The sequence below is a fragment of the Jaculus jaculus genome, chromosome 4 (genome assembly GCF_020740685.1).
Source record: "Jaculus jaculus isolate mJacJac1 chromosome 4, mJacJac1.mat.Y.cur, whole genome shotgun sequence".
In the NCBI taxonomy this organism is placed as follows: Eukaryota; Metazoa; Chordata; class Mammalia; order Rodentia; family Dipodidae; genus Jaculus; species Jaculus jaculus.
Window position 1 is genome coordinate 131,999,889 of NC_059105.1, and position 17,497 is coordinate 132,017,385.

General features: G+C 42.2%; 1 protein-coding gene across 2 annotated transcripts in view; it reads left to right on the top strand.

Annotated features, from left to right (window-relative positions):
• The first annotated feature begins 12,871 nt into the window (after positions 1 to 12,871).
• Positions 12,872 to 17,497, top strand: part of Papolg (poly(A) polymerase gamma) — a 40,159-nt gene continuing 35,533 nt past the window's right edge. The window contains exon 1 of one of the 2 annotated variants that reach the window (XM_004665523.2): positions 12,872 to 13,113. In XM_004665523.2, the coding sequence (XP_004665580.1) occupies positions 13,097 to 13,113 (17 nt within the window). In that variant the 5' untranslated portion in view covers positions 12,872 to 13,096. The remainder of the gene's footprint in view (positions 13,114 to 17,497) is intronic. The other variant, XM_045148075.1, reaches the window with a different exon arrangement.

A 17,497-nucleotide genomic window follows, 5' to 3' on the forward strand; every position in this document is an offset into this window, starting at 1 on the left:
AGAGGCTGGAGGCCCTGGCAACCCCAGTCTCTCTCTGCTTACAAATACATTAAAAAAAAATTTTAAGGGGAAGACATTATGGCTGTAGAAAGGATATGAGAGGAAAGAAGTTGAATTAATTCAACAAATATTTCCTGAGTTCCTGTGCTAGTTGTGAGGATGAACAAATACATGTATTAACATTTTAACACCTTCATAGGTTGAAATTTAAGTTACCTAAGTGAATTTATTTATTTATTTATTTTTTACAGAGAAATATCTTGACATGGTAGCTCATCTAATCCCAGAACTCAGGATGTTTAGGTAAAAGAATCATCACCAGCCAGAGGCACCATAGTGAGTTCCAGGCCAAAGCCTTCTCTCCAAAGAAAAAAAAGGTGGGGGGAGGGGCTAGTGGCTAGAGAGATGACTCAGCAGTTAAGGCATTTGCCTGCAAAGCTTAGTGACCTGAGTTTAATTCCTCAGTTCCATGTAAAGCCAGTGGCACATGAATCTGGAGTTTCAGAGGCTGGAGGCTTGAGCACACCCATTCTCTCTGTCCATTTCTCTTCTCTTTATCTCTCTCTGCTTGCAAATAAATAAATAAATATTGGGCTGGAAAGATGGCTTAGCAGTTAAGGTGCTTGCCTGTGAAGACTAAGGACACAGGTTCAATTCTCTAGTACCCACATAAACCAGATGCACATGGCGGCACATGCACCTAAAATTCATTTGCAGTGACTAGAGGCCCTGGTGTGCCCATGTTTTCTCTCTGTCTCTCTCTCTCTTTCTCTTTGCCTCTTTCCTTCTCTCTCTCAATTAATAAATAAATAAATATTAAAAAAAAAAACAGAGGGGGGCTGGAGGGATGGCTTAGTGGTTAAGCTCTTGCCTGTGAAGCCTAAGGACCCCAGTTCGAGGTTTGACTCCCAAGGACCCACGTTAGCCAGATGCACAAGTGAGCGCATGCATCTGGAATTCATTTGCAGTGGCTGAAGGCCCTGGCGCGCCCATTCTCTCACCCTCTCTCTATCTGCCTTTCTTTCTCTCTCTGTCTGTTGCTCTCAAATAAATAAATAAAAATAACAAAAACTATTTTTAAAAAACAGAGAGGGGAGCAAGGGAGGGAGAATAAGTCCAACAGAAGATTAATAACAATAATTTTTAAACTAGAAAAACATATCTAATCTTGAAAGTAATAAAGAAATACTCAGAAGACAGCTGGGCGTAGTGGCGCATGCCTTTAATCCCAGCACTTGGGAGGCAGAGGTAAGAGGATTGCTGTGAGTTCGAGGCTACTCTGAGACTCCATAGCGAATTCCAGGTCAGCCTGGGATAGAGTAAGTCCCTACCTTGAAAAACCAAAAAAACAAAAGAAAAAAAATAAATACTCAGAAGGAAATTAGAGAAGACTGTCATAAAAGGTTTATCTGAGGAAAAATTTTAAACCTCAAAAATAAGAATCCAGGGCTGGGGAGATGGCTTTGCCGTTAAGTGCTTGCCTGTGAAACCTAAGGACCTCGGTTCGAGGCTTGATTCCCCAGGACCCACATAAGCCAGATGCACAAGGGGTGCATGCATCTGGAGTTCATTTGCAGTGGCTGAAGACCCTGGTGCACCCATTCTCTATCTATCTGCCTCTCTCTTTTGCTCTCTCTCTGTTGCTCTGAAATAAATAAATAAAAATTAAAAAAAAATTAAAACAAAGAGTTGTGCGTTAGAAAAATACATTTAAAAAATAAAAATAAGAATCCAAAACCAGGCGTAGTGGTGCATGCCTTTAATCCCAGCACTCAGGAGGCAGAGGTAGGAGGACCACTGTGAGTTCAAGGCCACCCTGAGACTACAGAGTGAATTCCAGGTCAGCCTGGGCTACAGTAAGACCTACCTTGAAAAAAACAAAAAAATAAAAATAAGAATCCAGAGCCGGGCGTGGTGGCACACATCTTTAATCCCAGCAGTTGGGAGGCAAAAGTAGGAGGATCACTGTGAGCTCAAGGCCACCCTAAGACTACATAGTGAATTCTAGGTCAGCCTCAACTAGAGTGAGACCCTATCTTGAAAAACCAAAAAATAAATAAATAAATAAGAATCCAACATCAGGTACGTAAAAACCAACATTCATCAAGCACTGAAGGAAATGATCTCATTTAGTAGAAGGGAATTTTCAAATATGTGTCAACTAAGAGTAAACTGAAACTAGCATGGTGGTACATGCCTTTAATCCCAGCACTCTGGAAGCTTGCTGTGAGTACAAGGCCAGCCTAAAACTACTTAGTGAATTCCCGATCCACCTGGGCTAGAAACTCTACCTCAAAAAACAAAATAAAGTGTAAAGACGGGCGTGGTGGCACACGCCTTTAATCCCAGCAGAGGTAGGAGGATTGCCATGAGTTTGAGGCCAACTGAGACTACATAGTGAATTCCCTACCTCAAAAGCCAAAAAAAAAAGAGTAAATAGAATAATCTCTTCCTAGACCAAGAGATAATCAAAAATAAGGAAGTTATAGCTCAAAGGTACTGACAGTAAGTGCTGAAACAGTTCACTTGTAGGAATGAGTCTTGATAAATGCAATTCACAGTAATAACAATATGAAAATGGGTAATAAATACGAACAAGCAATCTACAGAAAAGGAAATAAAAATGGTTGATAAAATATAACAGAGTAACAGTGAAAAACAGCTTTGCAGGTATCTACTAGCCAAATTTGAGATGACTTTAGTATCAAAAGAAAAAAAGGCTCTGATTGCTTGAAACTCAATAATTTTATATAGATCTATGTGAATAAATGGTACTGAAAAATTAAAAAATGAGAGGAAGGTGGGTGTGGTGACACACACTTTAAATCCCAGCACTCAAGAGGCAGAGGTAGGAGAACCTCCATAAATTTGAGGCCACCCTGAGACTACATAGTGAATTCCAGGTTAGCCTGAACTAGAGTGAGACCCTGCCTAAAAAAGAGAGAGAGAGAGAGAGAGGAATACTGGATGCACATAAACAAAAACCTCTCTGTAGTGGCCATGACAGCAAGTTCTTATTCTGAAAAGGAAAGAGATGGTTCAGTGATTAAAGGTGCTTGTTTGCAACAAACACTGCAAAGCCAGATGCACAAAGTGGCATATGTGTTGCAGGAGCCAGAAGTGGTGGCATGCGTGTTCTCTCTCCCTCCCTCTCTCTCTCTCTCTCCATATGTGTGTGTGTGTGTGTGTGTGTGTGTGTGTGTGTGTGTGTGTGTGTATTTTTTCCCTTTGCATTAAACCCTCTTTGTAGGGCAACCTGATAGCTCCAGTTGATGAGGGCAAGCCCTTTTTCCAGGAAAGGCCAGCCAGCCAGAATTTAAAAAAAAAAAAGTCACAAGTAGTAATTAAGCCAAAATTATTGATGGACACACACACACAAAAATCAACAGGGCTGAGGAGATGGCTCAGGGATTATAGGCATGGTTTGCAAAACCTGTGTGCTTGGGTTCAATTCCCTAGTAAAGCCTGATGCACAAAGTGGTGCATGCATTTGGAGTTCATCTGCACTGCAAGAGACCCTCGTTTTCTCTCTCTCTCTCTCTCTTCCTCTCTTTCTCTCCTTGCAAATAAAAAAGAAAGGAAACAAGAATTACCAATATTAAGTAAAAATCTGGGAAGTTAGATCAGCCATCACCCTTGGAGAGCACTACCTAGTTCTAACATGAATGTCACTACATAGACCCAGTAATCAACTTTTTTCTTTTCTTTTCTTTTCTTTTCTTTTCTTTTTTTTTTTTTTTTTTTTTTGAGGTAAGGTCTCACTCTGACCCAGGCTGACCTGGAATTCACTATGCAGTCTCAAGGTGGCCTCGAACCCACAGCAATCCTCCTACCTCTGCCTCCCAAGTGCTAGGATTAAAGGTGTGCCCACCACACCCGGCCTAGTAATCAATCTTAATATTAGGAAACCATTAATAATAGGAAACCAAAAATGTCATTAAGTATCTCCAGGCATGATGCAGGATTTAGCCTATTTTTTATATATTTCTTTGTTTGTTTGTTTTTAGCTTGTTGTTGTTTTTGAGGTAGGGTCTCACTCTAGCCCAGGCTGACCTGGAATTCACCGTGTAGTCTCATAGTGGCCTCAAATTTATGGTAATCCTCCTACCTCTGCCTTTTGAGTGCTGGGATTAAAGGCATGTGCCACCACACCCAGCCTATGCTAAATTTAATCAGACCTTTAAACCCAACTTCCAACAAAAGAAAATAAGGAAATTACTATTAAATGACACCACAAAGCCAGGTTTGCCATGAGTTCGAGGCTACTCTGAGACTACATAGTGAATTCCAGGTCAGCCTGGGCTAGAGTAAGACCCTACCTTGAAAAACCAAAAAAAAAAAAAAAAAAAAAAAGACACCACAAGGAAGCAGTCAGAAAAAAAATCCAGTAACCAGGACATTCTAGCAGACAAACAGCCTGTGCTGTTCACATTGAAGTCATAGTAAAAATACTTAAGGGCTGGAGAGATGGCGTAGCGGTTAAGCGCTTGCCTGTGAAGCCTAAGCACCCCGGTTCGAGGCTCGGTTCCCCAGGTCCCACGTTAGCCAGATGCACAAGGGGGCGCACGCGTCTGGAGTTCGTTTGCAGAGGCTGGAAGCCCTGGCGCGCCCATTCTCTCTCTCTCCCTCTATCTGTCTTTCTCTCTCTGTCTGTCGCTCTCAAATAAATAAATAAATAAAAATAATTAAAAAAATTATAGTTTAAAAAAAAATACTTAAGTGGGTGCTTGCTTACAAAGCCCAACAATCTGGGTTTGAGTCCCCAGTACCCACATAAAGACAAAGGCAAAACTGGCATATGTATCTGGGGTTTGTTTGCAGTGGCTGGAGACCCTGGTGTACCCATACTCTCTCTGTTTCTCTCTCAAATAAATGAATAAGTAAATATTTTTATTCTTTAAATCTTTTTAAAATTTATTTATTTATTTACAAGCAGAGAGAAAGATGGAGAGGAGAGAGACAGAGAGAGAATGGGCACTCCAGGGCCTCCCCTACTGCAAACGAATTCCAGATGCATGTGCCCCATGTGCCCCTTATATGTGTCCTGGGGAATCAAACCTGGGTCCTTTGGCTTCACAGGCAAATACTCCAAGTGCTAAGCCATCTTTCCAGCCCAGTAAATATTTCTTAAGAAGAAAAAGAAGGGCTGGGGAGATGGCCTAGCGGTTAAACACTTGCCTGTGAAGCCTAAGGACCCCCGTTCCAGGCTTGATCCCCCAGGACCCACATTAGCCAGATGCACAAGGGGGCACATGCGTCTGGAGTTCGTTTGCAGTGGCTGGAGACCCTGGCGCGCCCATTCTCTCTCTCTCTCTCTCTCTCTCTCTCTCTCTCTCTCTCTCTCTCTCTGTGTGTGTGTGTGTGTGTGTGTGTGTGTGTGTGTGTCTTTCTCTCTCTGTCACACTCAAATAAATAAATAAATAAATAATGAACAAAAAAAAGAAGCAAAAAGGAGCACCAGGTGTGGTGATGCTGGGGAAGCAGAGGTAGGAGGATCACGGTGAGATGGAGGCCACCCTGAGAATACAGAGTGAATTCCAGGTCAGCCTGTGCTAGAGCAAGACCCTACCCTGAAAAAAAAAAAGCAAACAGGAGAATATGTTCATGAATATCTGTTTTAGATTAATACATACTTTAAGATATTCCTAAAAAGAGAGAAGTTAATGTGTGGGAACAAGGAACATCATAGGAAATCGCTGTATCTCCCTCTCAATTTTTCTGTGGACCTAGAATTGTTCTTTAAAAAATGAACTCTGGAGCAGACTTGAGTTCGAGGCCACCCTGAAACGTGGTAGTGAATTTCAATCAGCCTACGCTAGAGCAAGACCCTACCTTGAAAAAAAAAAAAAAAACTGATTAATGGGGATGAAAAGGCCCAAAGTGAGATCAGGGGAAGAGATTGACTAAAGGACAGGTGGAGAGACGGCTAATCAAAATCTAAGAGGATGCAAGTAAATCATACGGAATCCTCCGGTTTCGGACAATTGAACACTCAGGAGCCATAGATCATTGTTAGAAAATTTTCAGTGCCAGGGATGGGATACCTCCAGTGTGTTGTTGGCCAGGGAGGTCCCTGATGCCCCCAAAACATTATAGGCCATTGCCAAGGCCCTTGGTTTCCCACCAGGAATAGATGGTAAGACCCTATTGCTGAAGACTCCACATACTTGGGCTACAAGGCCACTGAGAAATCTTGCTGGAACTGAGCTGAGAACCTCCTCCATATAGACCAGCTGACAGAAATCTGGAAGAAACCATTCTACATGCAGTTCAATGGGAGAAAGAGATCCCACCAGTGAAGATACTCAACAGTGGACACTATAAGCCTTATAATTGGCCAGCCAGCCCAAATGAGCCAATGGGTGCAATAGTGGCAGGTCTGTCATGGTGGAAACTAACTGCCCTCCAGTTGTACTGGAGGCCCACTCCATGGGGGAAAAAAACATATCCCTGATACTGAAAACTTAAAACAGGGGTAGTCATGAGCGCTAAGGGTGTAACATCTGCTGATGTCTGGAAAAATGTATATACTATGCTTATCAAACTGCCCAGTAAGCACTTCTCTTAATATTTATACCCTTATATTAATGCTACTCTCACTTTGGGTAGAGAATCTTCTCTTTTCAGATGGCAGTGACTTTGGGATGACTCAGAAGGTATCATAGTGCTGGAAAGAAGTGACTGGAGTACTGAGTAATGTCTCAATCACACCGTCCAAGGCTCAGGGTCTAATGCGGAAGAGGTGGCGGAAAGAATATAAGAGCCAAAGGAAGGGTAGGACTCCTTACAACATGCTCCCTCCAGACATAAAATGGCCTGGATATACATAACCTCATAGTTCCTGACACTACCTACACAAGACCATCATAAGAGGATGAAAAGGCCATGACATCAAAATAAAAGAGAGACTGATTGAGATGGGTAGGGGATATGATGGAGAATGGAATTTCAAAGGGGAAAGTAGCGAGGGAGAGATAGGGTATTACCGTGGTATATTTTTTATAATCATGGAAAATGTTAATAAAAATCAAGAAAAAAATTTAAAAAAGAAGAAGAAGTCTGGGGGCCGGAGAGATGATTGGTTAAGGCGCTAGCCTGCAAAGCCAAAGGACTTCCTTTCAATTCAATTCCTCAGGATCCATGTAAGCCAGAAACACAAGGTGGCACATGCATCTGGAGTTCATTTGCAGTGGCTGGAACCTCTGGCATGCCTGTTCTCTCTCTCTCTCTCTCTCTCTCTCTCTCTCTCTCTCTCTCTCTCTCTCTTTTTTCCCTGTTTCTATCTCCCTCTCAAATAATTAAATAAATAAATAATTTTCTAAAAAAAATAAAGTCTAGGGCTGGAGAGAAGGATTAGCAGTTAAGGCATTTGCCTGCAAAGCCAAAGGTCTACGGTTGGATTCCTCAGGACCCAAGTAACCCAGATGCACGAGGTGGCACATATGTTTGGAGTTCATTTGCTAGAGACCCTGGCACACATATTCTCTCTCCCTCTCTCTCTCTCTCTCTCTCTCTCTCTCTCTCTCTCTCTCTCTCTCTCTTTCCCCTCTCTCCTTCCCTCCCTCCCTCCCTCTCTTCCTCATTCCCTCCCTCTTTCTCTCTCAAATTGCTAAATAAAAATAAAATACTTTTTAAAATTAAGTCTAGGGCTGGAGTAATGGCCCAGCAGTTAAAGGCATTTGCTTGCAAAAGCCTGATGACCCAAGTTCAATTTCACAGTACTCATGTAAAGCCATATACACAAAATGGTGCTTGCATCTGGAATTCATTTGCATGGCAAGAGGCCCTGGGGTGCTCATTCTTATTCTTTCTCTCTCCCTTTGCTTGCAAATAAATAACAATATTTTTAAATGAATTTTTAAAAAATATTCTTCAGGGCCGGCTGTGGTGGCACATGCCTTTAATCCCAGCATTCGGGAGGCGGAGTAGAAGGATTGCTGTTAGTTCAAGGCCACCCTGAAACTACATAGTGAATTCCAGGTCAGCCTGGGCTACAGCAAGACCCTACCTCGTAAAACCAAAAAAAAAAAAAAAAAATCAGAAGGACTGGTGATATATAGCTCAGTGGTAGGGTCCTAGAATGTGCAATGACCTGAGTTAGTTCACCCAGCAACTGAAAATTTCAAAGCCAGATTCAAAAACCTAATAACCAAATACAACCATAGTTCTTTTTTTAAACTTTATTTTTTTATTTTTTTATTTTCGAGGTAGGGTCTCACTCTAGCCCAGGCTGACCTGGAATTAACTATGTAGTCTCAGGGTGGCCTTGAACTCACTGCAGTCCTCCTACCTCTGCCTCCCGAGTGCTGGGATTAAAGGCGTGCACCACCACGCCTGGCTTTTTTTAACTTTTTAATGACAACTTTCATACATATACGCAATATAACATGATCATAATCCCCACCCCCCTCTTTCCCCTTCCCGAATCTCCCCCCACCCACCACACACACACACACATACACACACACACACACACACACATACACATACACACTGAATCCCTTCCTTCCAAATAGTCTGTCTTCTATTTTGATGTCATTATTTTTTTCCTCCTATTACGCAGGTCTTATGTAGGTAGCATCAGCCATGAGGTCATGATTACCATACAATGCAAAGCACTCTTCCTCTTCTTACATTTTTTTCCACCACTTCTTCTGAAATGGTCCCTGAGCCTTGAAGGGTATGATAGAGATGTGTCATTAATGCTGAACAAACCATTGTCATTTCTTCCCAGCATTTTGGAGAGTTGGGAGTTACTCCAGTGGTCACCACCATTTGAAAAGTTTCTTTAACCAAAAGTGAGAGTAGCATTAATATATGGGCACAACATAAGTATTTAGAGGGTAGTTTGGTGGGCATAATATATCCATCTACCTAAACAACAGTAGTTGTTCCCCCACCACCACCCCTACTAGGGCTTATGATCTCCCCAGCCACAGGCTTTTTTTTTTTTTTTTTTTTTTTTTTTTTTTTTTTTTTTAGGTTTTCAACACTTTTCTCCCCCAACAGTTTGCAAAGCTCTTTTCAGCATCATGACAGCTTGTAAACAGGGAGGAGGCTTCAAGCTGAGCTCTATCTTTATTTCTCAGTGTTCTTCAGCCCAAGCATGTGGTGTGTTTGGTAATAGGGTCTTGCCATCTAGTTCTGATGAACAATAGCCTGTAGTGTTTGGGGGACTTCAGGGACTTCTCTGACCAACAACTCATTGGAAGGCATCACAGCCCTGGCTCTAAAATTTTCTTTCTTTAAAAAATAATTTTATGTTTATGTATTTATAAGAGAGATAGGGAGGGAGAGAGAATGGGCATGCCAGGGCCACTAGCCACTGCAAATGAACTCCAGACACATGTGCATCTGGCTTACTTGGGTACTGGGGAATTGAACCTGGGTCTTCATACTTAGCAGGCAAATGCCTCAACTGCTAAGCCATCTCTGCAGCCCTTGAAATTTTCTTATATAACAATCTATGCAATAATCATGTTTTTTGATTGTCTCCCACTAAGGATTTAGGATGTGTCTTCCCACCTCACCTAACCTAATCTAGAAACTCCCTCACAGAAAAAACGAGAGATTTGTCTCCTAGGTGATCCTAGAGCAAAAATTAAAATAAAATAGAATCTATTCAGTAAGTAGTGATATAAGTGCAATAGACATATGTATAAGATTGTTTATTATATAGCAGTATCTATGATAAAAATAAATTTTAAATGCTTAATAAGTGATTAAACATATAAAAATAGATTCTATATTACTATGACAAAGAATATCATGTTATAGCCCAGTGTGGTGGCTTACAACCTTTAATCCTAGCACTTGGGAGGCAAAGGTAGGAATCTGTAAGTTCAAGGCCACCCTGACACTGCATAGTAAATTTCAGGTCATCCTGGGCTAGAGCAAGATCCCACCTGGAAGAAAATGAACAAACAAAAAAGAATAAAACTGGCAGAAGTTTATTATATTATTTTGCTATTATAACAAAGAATGACTTTGGATGGTTTAAACAACACATTTATTTTCTCAGAGTTCTGGAAGGTAGGCATCCAAGGTAAAAGAATTACGAAAGTTGATTTCTTCTAAAGCCCCTCCCCTTAGCTTCTGTCTGTATATTCACAGTGTCTTCCTCTCTATTGATCTGTATCTTATAAGGACACCAGTTATATTGTAGGACTAATACTAATGAGTTTGAGGCCACCCTGAGACTACACAGTGAATTCCAGGTCAGCCTGGGCTAGAGTGAGACCCTACCTTGAAAAACCAAAAAAAAGGATAAATAATTTTTTTTTCTTCTTTCTGGAGGCAGGGTCTCGCTCTAGCTCAGGTTGACCTGGAATTCACTATGTAGTCTCAGGGTGGCCTCAAACTCATGACGATCCTCCTACGTACTGGGATTAAAGGTGTGCTCCACCACACCCAGCTCAAGTTTTTTTAATTAGGCTGTTGAAAATAAAGTGCATGTCTGAGCCTTGGGACTGACATTCATATTGGCTGTCCTTATTATGATTATTATTTTTTTTTTGCTTTTTCGAGGTAGAGTCTCACTCTAGCCCAGGCTGACCTGGAATTCACTCTGTAGTCTCAGGGGTGGCCTTGAACTCATGGTGATCCTCCTACCTCTACCACCACACCCGGCCCTGTCCTTATTAGTATTATTAATTGTTTGTTTTAGTTTTTTTCAAGGTAGGGTCTCACTCTAGCCCAGGCTGACTTGGATCTCACTCTGTAGTGGCCTCAAACTCACCTATCTCTGCATCCTGATTAAAGGCATGTGTCACCACACCCAGCTATCTTTTTTTTTTTTTTCATTTGATTCTCTGAAAACCCTGTTATCTATCTTCATTTTATATATAAGGAAAAAGTCGTTTAAGGTTAAATAACCTAATTTTTTAAGTTCCTGAGCTGACAGAACTAGCAAATAGCAAAACTAGAACTCAAATTCGGGTTGCCCTGCACTACAACTTATTGTAGCTACTGTTCTATACCTTTTGGAGTAGGTTTTGCATTTTCTGCACCACCATCAAGCAATCACTACTACGAAATCTAATTTAGACAGTAGCCCCTCTTTTAAGAAGCTGCTACTGACCCACCCACAACTTTAGGTGCCCTTCTTATGGTCTCCCTTGACAACCCAGGTGATTGGTGTCTATGTTCTTATCTACTAGACAGTAAACTCTTGAGGGTAGATTCGAAAATTAAATTTCTGTTACCAACTTGATCAGATTAGAGTGTGGCAGGGTAGGGCTGATTGTAGGAAGGCTTAACTGAGGGAGAAAGACCATCCCCCCGAAATGGGCGGTCCTTCTCCTGACAGCCTATATATACTGAGGCTCCAGGAACAAGCAGTGCCTTTTGTCTGGCTGCTCTTGCTACTTGCTGGTGTCTCCATTGCAGTCGTCCTTCGCGGGCATTGGAACCCAGCTTTTCCAGCCTTACAACTTCGACTGAAGACCAGCGGCTCTTCAGAAATCTTCCTGGCCTTTGGCACCAGATTAGGACTGCATCCATCCTTGGGGATTGAACAGCTAGCAGATTCCCAGACTCTCCAACCTACAGACAGGTACTGTTGGAGGCCCCAGCCATATTGTGTAAACCGATCTAATGAATTCCCTTTGTAATAGCTATTCATTCTAGAAGTTCTACTCCTCTGGAGAACTCTAATAGAATAGGAATTGAGCTTCTACAGTGCTTTACACAGACTTTAACAGAATGTCACTTGTATCAGATTGATTTTCTCCACCAAATTCTGATTTTTTGAAATGTGTTTTCATTTCATGCATTAGAAAGCACCTGGTGCATGCCACAGTGTCTGACCCAGGTCAGGTTTTCAATTTTTGTTTTTTGTTTTGTTTTTCGAGGTAGGGTCTCACTCTAGCTCAGGCTGACCTGGAATTCACTATGTAGTCTCAGGGTGGCCCCGAACTCACCCTGCTTCCTACCCTGCCTCCCGAGGGCTGGGATTAAAGGCGTGTGCCACCACGCCCTGCTCAATAAATATTTTTGAGTGAATAATTCAGTAAGTAGCCTTCTTTCCTGTGTCTGACCTACATTCCAATAACAAGCAACCTCTTTAATATAGTATATGCCATCTTAAGTGTAATTTATAAAATAAATGTTATATAAAAAGAATATATATTACAAAGGATATTGCATTAAAAAGTAATGGCTTAATATTTGAAATTATCTCTACCTTTAACGTTTTTAAATTGGTCATTTTATCCCCCTCGTTTTCATCCTCATGATTACAGAACGTGATTCTCAGTGTTAGAAAATGTGATATTTCGATTTCAGTCTTAAAATTACCCTATTGCAAATTGGTCGCAATTATGTCCATCCTCTCAGCTAAGTGCCAGGAATATCATAAACAGAGACGGGGTGGCACTTGGGCAGAAGTGAACAGTTAGACTTCAAGTTGTAAATTGCTTGCTTTTCCCTGTGTCTATTTGTATTAAAGTCGCACGTCTTTGGATGCGCTCCTCTCGGCACTAAATCTTCTGAAAGAAGATTGGCTATGTGTATGATTCAAGATAACTATATAAACAGATAAAAGCAAGGTGTCAGGATAACTAAAGGTCTAAGCTAGCGTTTATTTTAGGAAAGTCTGATCTTTCACGTTTGTTCTCATTGCTGAAACAAGAAAAACCCATTTCCAAAAAATAGAAAGAAAAAGAAAAAAACTCATTTCCACTTTCCGGCGGTTTTTTTCTTGGACTGCTTGTTTCTTGCACGCTTGTTTGCTCGAGCTAGCGAGCGCTCACCGCTGTGGGCGGGGTGCCGGAACCCGGGCGAGCGCCGGGGGGCGTGGCCGAGCGACGAGGGGCGTGGTCGGGGCGTGGCCTGGCTCCCGGGGGCGGAGCCGCGGAGGGCGAGAGGCAGCTTGGGAAGCGGCGCCATATTGGCGTCGTCCGCGCTGTATTGTCATAGAGTCGGTTCTGTGGTGTTTTCACTGGTCGATTGGATGCCTCGGCCGTAGTAAGTGGGAAAGTGGGCGAGCGGGCGAGCTCCAGGCGACCGGAGGAAAGCGGGCAGAGGTGGAAAGCAAGGGCAAGACCTGGAGTGCAGAGAGAAAGCCCCTGGCTGAAGAGAGGAGACGCAGGAAGCGATGAAAGAGATGTCTGCGTAAGTGGCGGGGGGCGGCGGTTGGAGGCGAGGTGGGGAGAGGTGAGTTAGGTGGGCAGCTCCGCTCCGGCCCCAGCCCCGGCGGCCCGGGTGCGCTGCGCCGCCGCCGCTCCGCAAGGGCACCTCCTCTCCACCGGACGGCTCCGCTGACCACCCCGCCGGGGTCCGGCACGCCGGGTCCCCGCCCGCCTCTACACGCCCTTGCGCAAGCATGGGGAGCCAGGGCCGCCGGTGTCTGTGGAGAGAACCTGGAGGTTACTCTCCGGCCCCAGCCCTGTCGGAAGCCCGTCTGCTCCTGTCTGCATTGGCGCAAATACCATCCCCCTGCCTCCCCCTCCTCCCTGCCCGGCCGGCTGTCTTTGGGTCTTCTGGAGGCAATGACCTATCCCAGCCTAACCCAGCTTCTGGGTTTCTCGTTGATTTGCACCTTCTCCCCATCCTGCCAACCCCCCACCCCCCCGCAAATCTACCGGTCTGTACCTCCTGCTCACACTTGGATAAGTCAGAAAAAACAGTTTCTCTACTTGCCTAGATACTGTTGCAGCTGATTGCATTTCGGTTTATTAGGAAATAAGTTAAACATACAGGGAAATGCAGAGAATAACAGAAACACTGTGTAGCCACCACCCATTTCTCCCACAGAATAACGTAGTGTGTGCATATATGTGTCTTTATTTAAAGACATCATGCATTCCCATACATCTGAAGATGTCTCCTACCTCTACCCCTACCCCTTCTCTGGTCCCACTCGTACCTCACTTCAGCCTCAGCTCTAAATTTCATGTTCATTTTTCTGCATTGTTTGTTATTACTACGCGGGTGTCTGTAACTGTCATTATGTTTTTAAACTTTATAGCTAATAATCTCACCTCACCTCTCTGCCGTCTGCTTCCTTTTTTTAAGTTTTTGTTGTTTTTTTTTTTAATTTACTTGAAAGAGAAAGGTAGGTAGAGGGGGCGCGCCAGGCTTTCAGCGGCTAGGAAAAAAAAAAAAAACTCCAGATGTATGCACCGCCTTGTGCATCTGGCCTACATGGGTCCTGGAGAATGGAACATGGGGTCTTTTAGCTTTGGGGGCAAGTGTCTTAACTGCTAAGCTATCTTCTAACCCCCAGTCTGTTTCCTTAGAACATACCTCTGAGATTTCTCCACTGTTTTGTTGTTTGTTTTTGTTTTTCGAGGTAGGGTCTCACTCTAGCCCATACTGACCTGGAATTCACTATGTAGTCTCAGGGTAGCTTCAAACTCACAGTGATCCTCTTATCACTGCCTTCCAAGTGCTTGGGATTGAAGGTGTGTGCCACCATGCCTGGTTAGTTTTTAATTCTTTTTTTTCTTTTTTTTTTTTTTCTTTTTTTTTTTTTTTCTTTTTTGGCTTTTTTCGAGGTAGTGTCTCATTCTAGCCCAGGCTGACCTGGAATTCACTATGGAGTCTCAGGGTGGCCTCAAACTCACGGCAGTCCTCCTATCTCTGCCTCCTGAGTGCTGGGATTAAAGGCATACGCTACCACACCCAGCCAGTTTTTAATTCTTAATTATATTCCATTTTATAAATATAACCTCATTTACTGCTTTTCCTTCTAGTGACATTTAAAAAGGTTTTTTTTTTGTTGTTTTTTTTGTTTGTTTGGGGTAGGGTCTCACTCTACCCCAAACTAACCTGAAACTCACCCTGTACTTCCAGACTGGCTTCAACTTACAATCATCCTCCTGCATTAGCATTCCAAGTACTGGAATCAAAGGCGTGTGCCATCACACCAGGCTTAAAAGTCTTTACAGTCTATATATGCCTTCTTGTATACGGGTAGTAAAATTTCACTGAGATTTTTACCTACAAGTGAAATTAATGGATTGAAGGGTATGTGCTACTTCCTGCCCTCTCTCTACATGAGGAAGTCCAGAGCCCCAGATTGGGAGACCAGAAGGGACCTAAATAGCCATACTTTTGAAAACACAGATAAGAGTAAGGCTTAGGATCATAGTGTCAGAGTTAAGTTATAGGGGGAGAGATGGGAAGAGTTTGGAGTTCATATTCTGGCTTCTCTCTTTGAACCTCAAGTTCTTTTCAGTAAAATAGCACTTGAGACCTACCTATCAGAATTATTGCTGAGTTGGTTAATTTTATAAAGAATCAGACTGTTTCATCCATAAATTTAATATCAATACACCTCTATAGCTCTTTTACAGATAAAAAACTAATATTACAGAAGAAATACAATTTAAGATAAAGTTTTATTTGTTCCACAGCATGGAAAAAATTAAAGAGAAATTAGAGTGGGTATTGACACTCTCCCCTTGTTTCTTTGAGTCATTTTGGAAGGTAGATAGGTAGGTTGGTTGGTTAGTTTTTGAAATGGAGTTTAATGTAGCCCAGGCTTGCCATGGGTTTGGTGATCCTCCCATCCGAGTTCTGGGATTAAAACATGTGTCACCAAGTCCAGTTAGGCTATTATATCTTATATTTGATCCTGTCTCCCTCTCCACCTCATAAAATCTTTAGCTGAACAGTTTGTGCACTTATTGGTGATAAGCCAATGTTGGGTATTTTGGTCTTTGTTTTGGTGCTAGTATCAAATTCAAGGCACTACATATGTTTGACAAATCCTCTACCACTGAACTATGCCTCAGCCCTAAGCCAATGTTATCAAAAAGTAGTTAGCCATTTTTGTGATTTTAATTTTTAATTGACATATAGTAATTGCGTATATTTATGGGGTACAATGTGATACTTAATATATTGTACATGTAATGATCAGCTTAGGGTAATTAGCATATTTGTCACATTAAACATTTGTTGGGAAAACTCTGTCTTTGCCATGGAATGGAACTGTTATCAATCACAGTTATCCTGCTGTGCTATAGAACATTGGAAATTAATTACACTTATATCCACTTGTACCTCTATACCTGTAATTCTTATGTGGGGGGAGGGGCAAGATCTTATGTGTCCCAGGCTGACCCTCAACTCAAGATTCTCCTGCCTCAGCCTTCTGAGTGCTGGAATTATAGGCATGGGCTCTCATGCCATGCTCGATTATTAACCTTTCTCCATTCTCCAGGTTGGGTTTTTGTTTGTTGCTTGTTTTGTTTTGTTTTTTTTTTGGGGGGGGGGTTCTTGCTCTAGCACAAGCTGACCTAGAATTCACTGTATAGTCTCAGGGTGGCCTCGAATTTTCATCAGTCCTCCTACCTCCCAAGTGCTGGGATTTTACAAGGCTAATTTATTCATGTTAAGAGACTATTGGTATGAATGATTCTTCAGGAAAGTATGTGAAGATAGATGGTTAGAGTTAGGTGGTTACATATTAAGTGTATTCTTATTTTGATTGTTGTAACAAAATTTTAGCAGCTCTTGTTGGTCTCAAAACTTTTTAAATTTATTTTTATTTATTTGAGAGAGAAAGAGAGAGGGGGGGGGAGAGAATGGGTACTCCAGGGCCTCCAGCCATTGCAAATGAACTCCAGATGCATGCACCCCCTTGTGCATATGGCTTACTTGGGTCGTGGGGAATTGAACTGAGGTCCTTTGGCTTTGCAGGCAAACACCTTAATGGCTAAGCCATCTCTCCAGCCCTCAAAACTTATTTTGAAAACATTTCATTATTTATTTATTTATTTGAGAGTAGGAGAGAGGGGGCAGATATAGAGAGAATGGGCATGCCAGGACCTCTAGCCAAAACAAATTCCATACGCATGTGCCACCTTGTGCATCTGGCTTTATGTGGGTCCTAGGGGATCGAATCTTGGTCTTTTGGCTTTGTTAGCAAGTGCCTTAGCAGCCAAGCCATCTCTCTAGCCTCAAAACTTATTTTGAAATTAGTATGTAAACATAAAGTCAGAGATTGTGTTGTACTTATATTCAACTTTTGAGGAGCTAAGGTCTGTAGAGGGTCACTTAAATCCTATAAAAGGTTGCTACTTAGCATAAAGAAGTAGATCATTATTAAGTGTGAAAATGGTGTGTGTGCCAGTCTAAATTGAAGAGAAAATTAGCTAGAGTTTCAAAAAGTTAGAATTTTAAACTCTGATTCAAGTAAAGATTGTTAATGTCAGTTTCCCAAGGAGTTATCTAGTTGTGATTTCCTTCTAAAGCCACAAAGACCTTCTGATGGGATGTTTTGTTCCTTTCTTGGGAGAGGAAAAAAGTCTTTTTTTTTTTTAAACCAAAAGCTTTTTTTTAAGTACTTGAGTGCTTTTCAAAGATTCTATAATTTAGATGGTACTTGACTCAAGTCTGCAGGATGTAGTGGAGGTAGCCTGGGCACAGATCCTATTCAGGCCCTTTGCATTTGAACTGAGTAGTTAGTGTTGGTACAATTGTCCTGATGCCAGCACATGCTGCTTTTGGCTTGAAAAGATACTCTAACCATAAAAGCTGGAGGTTG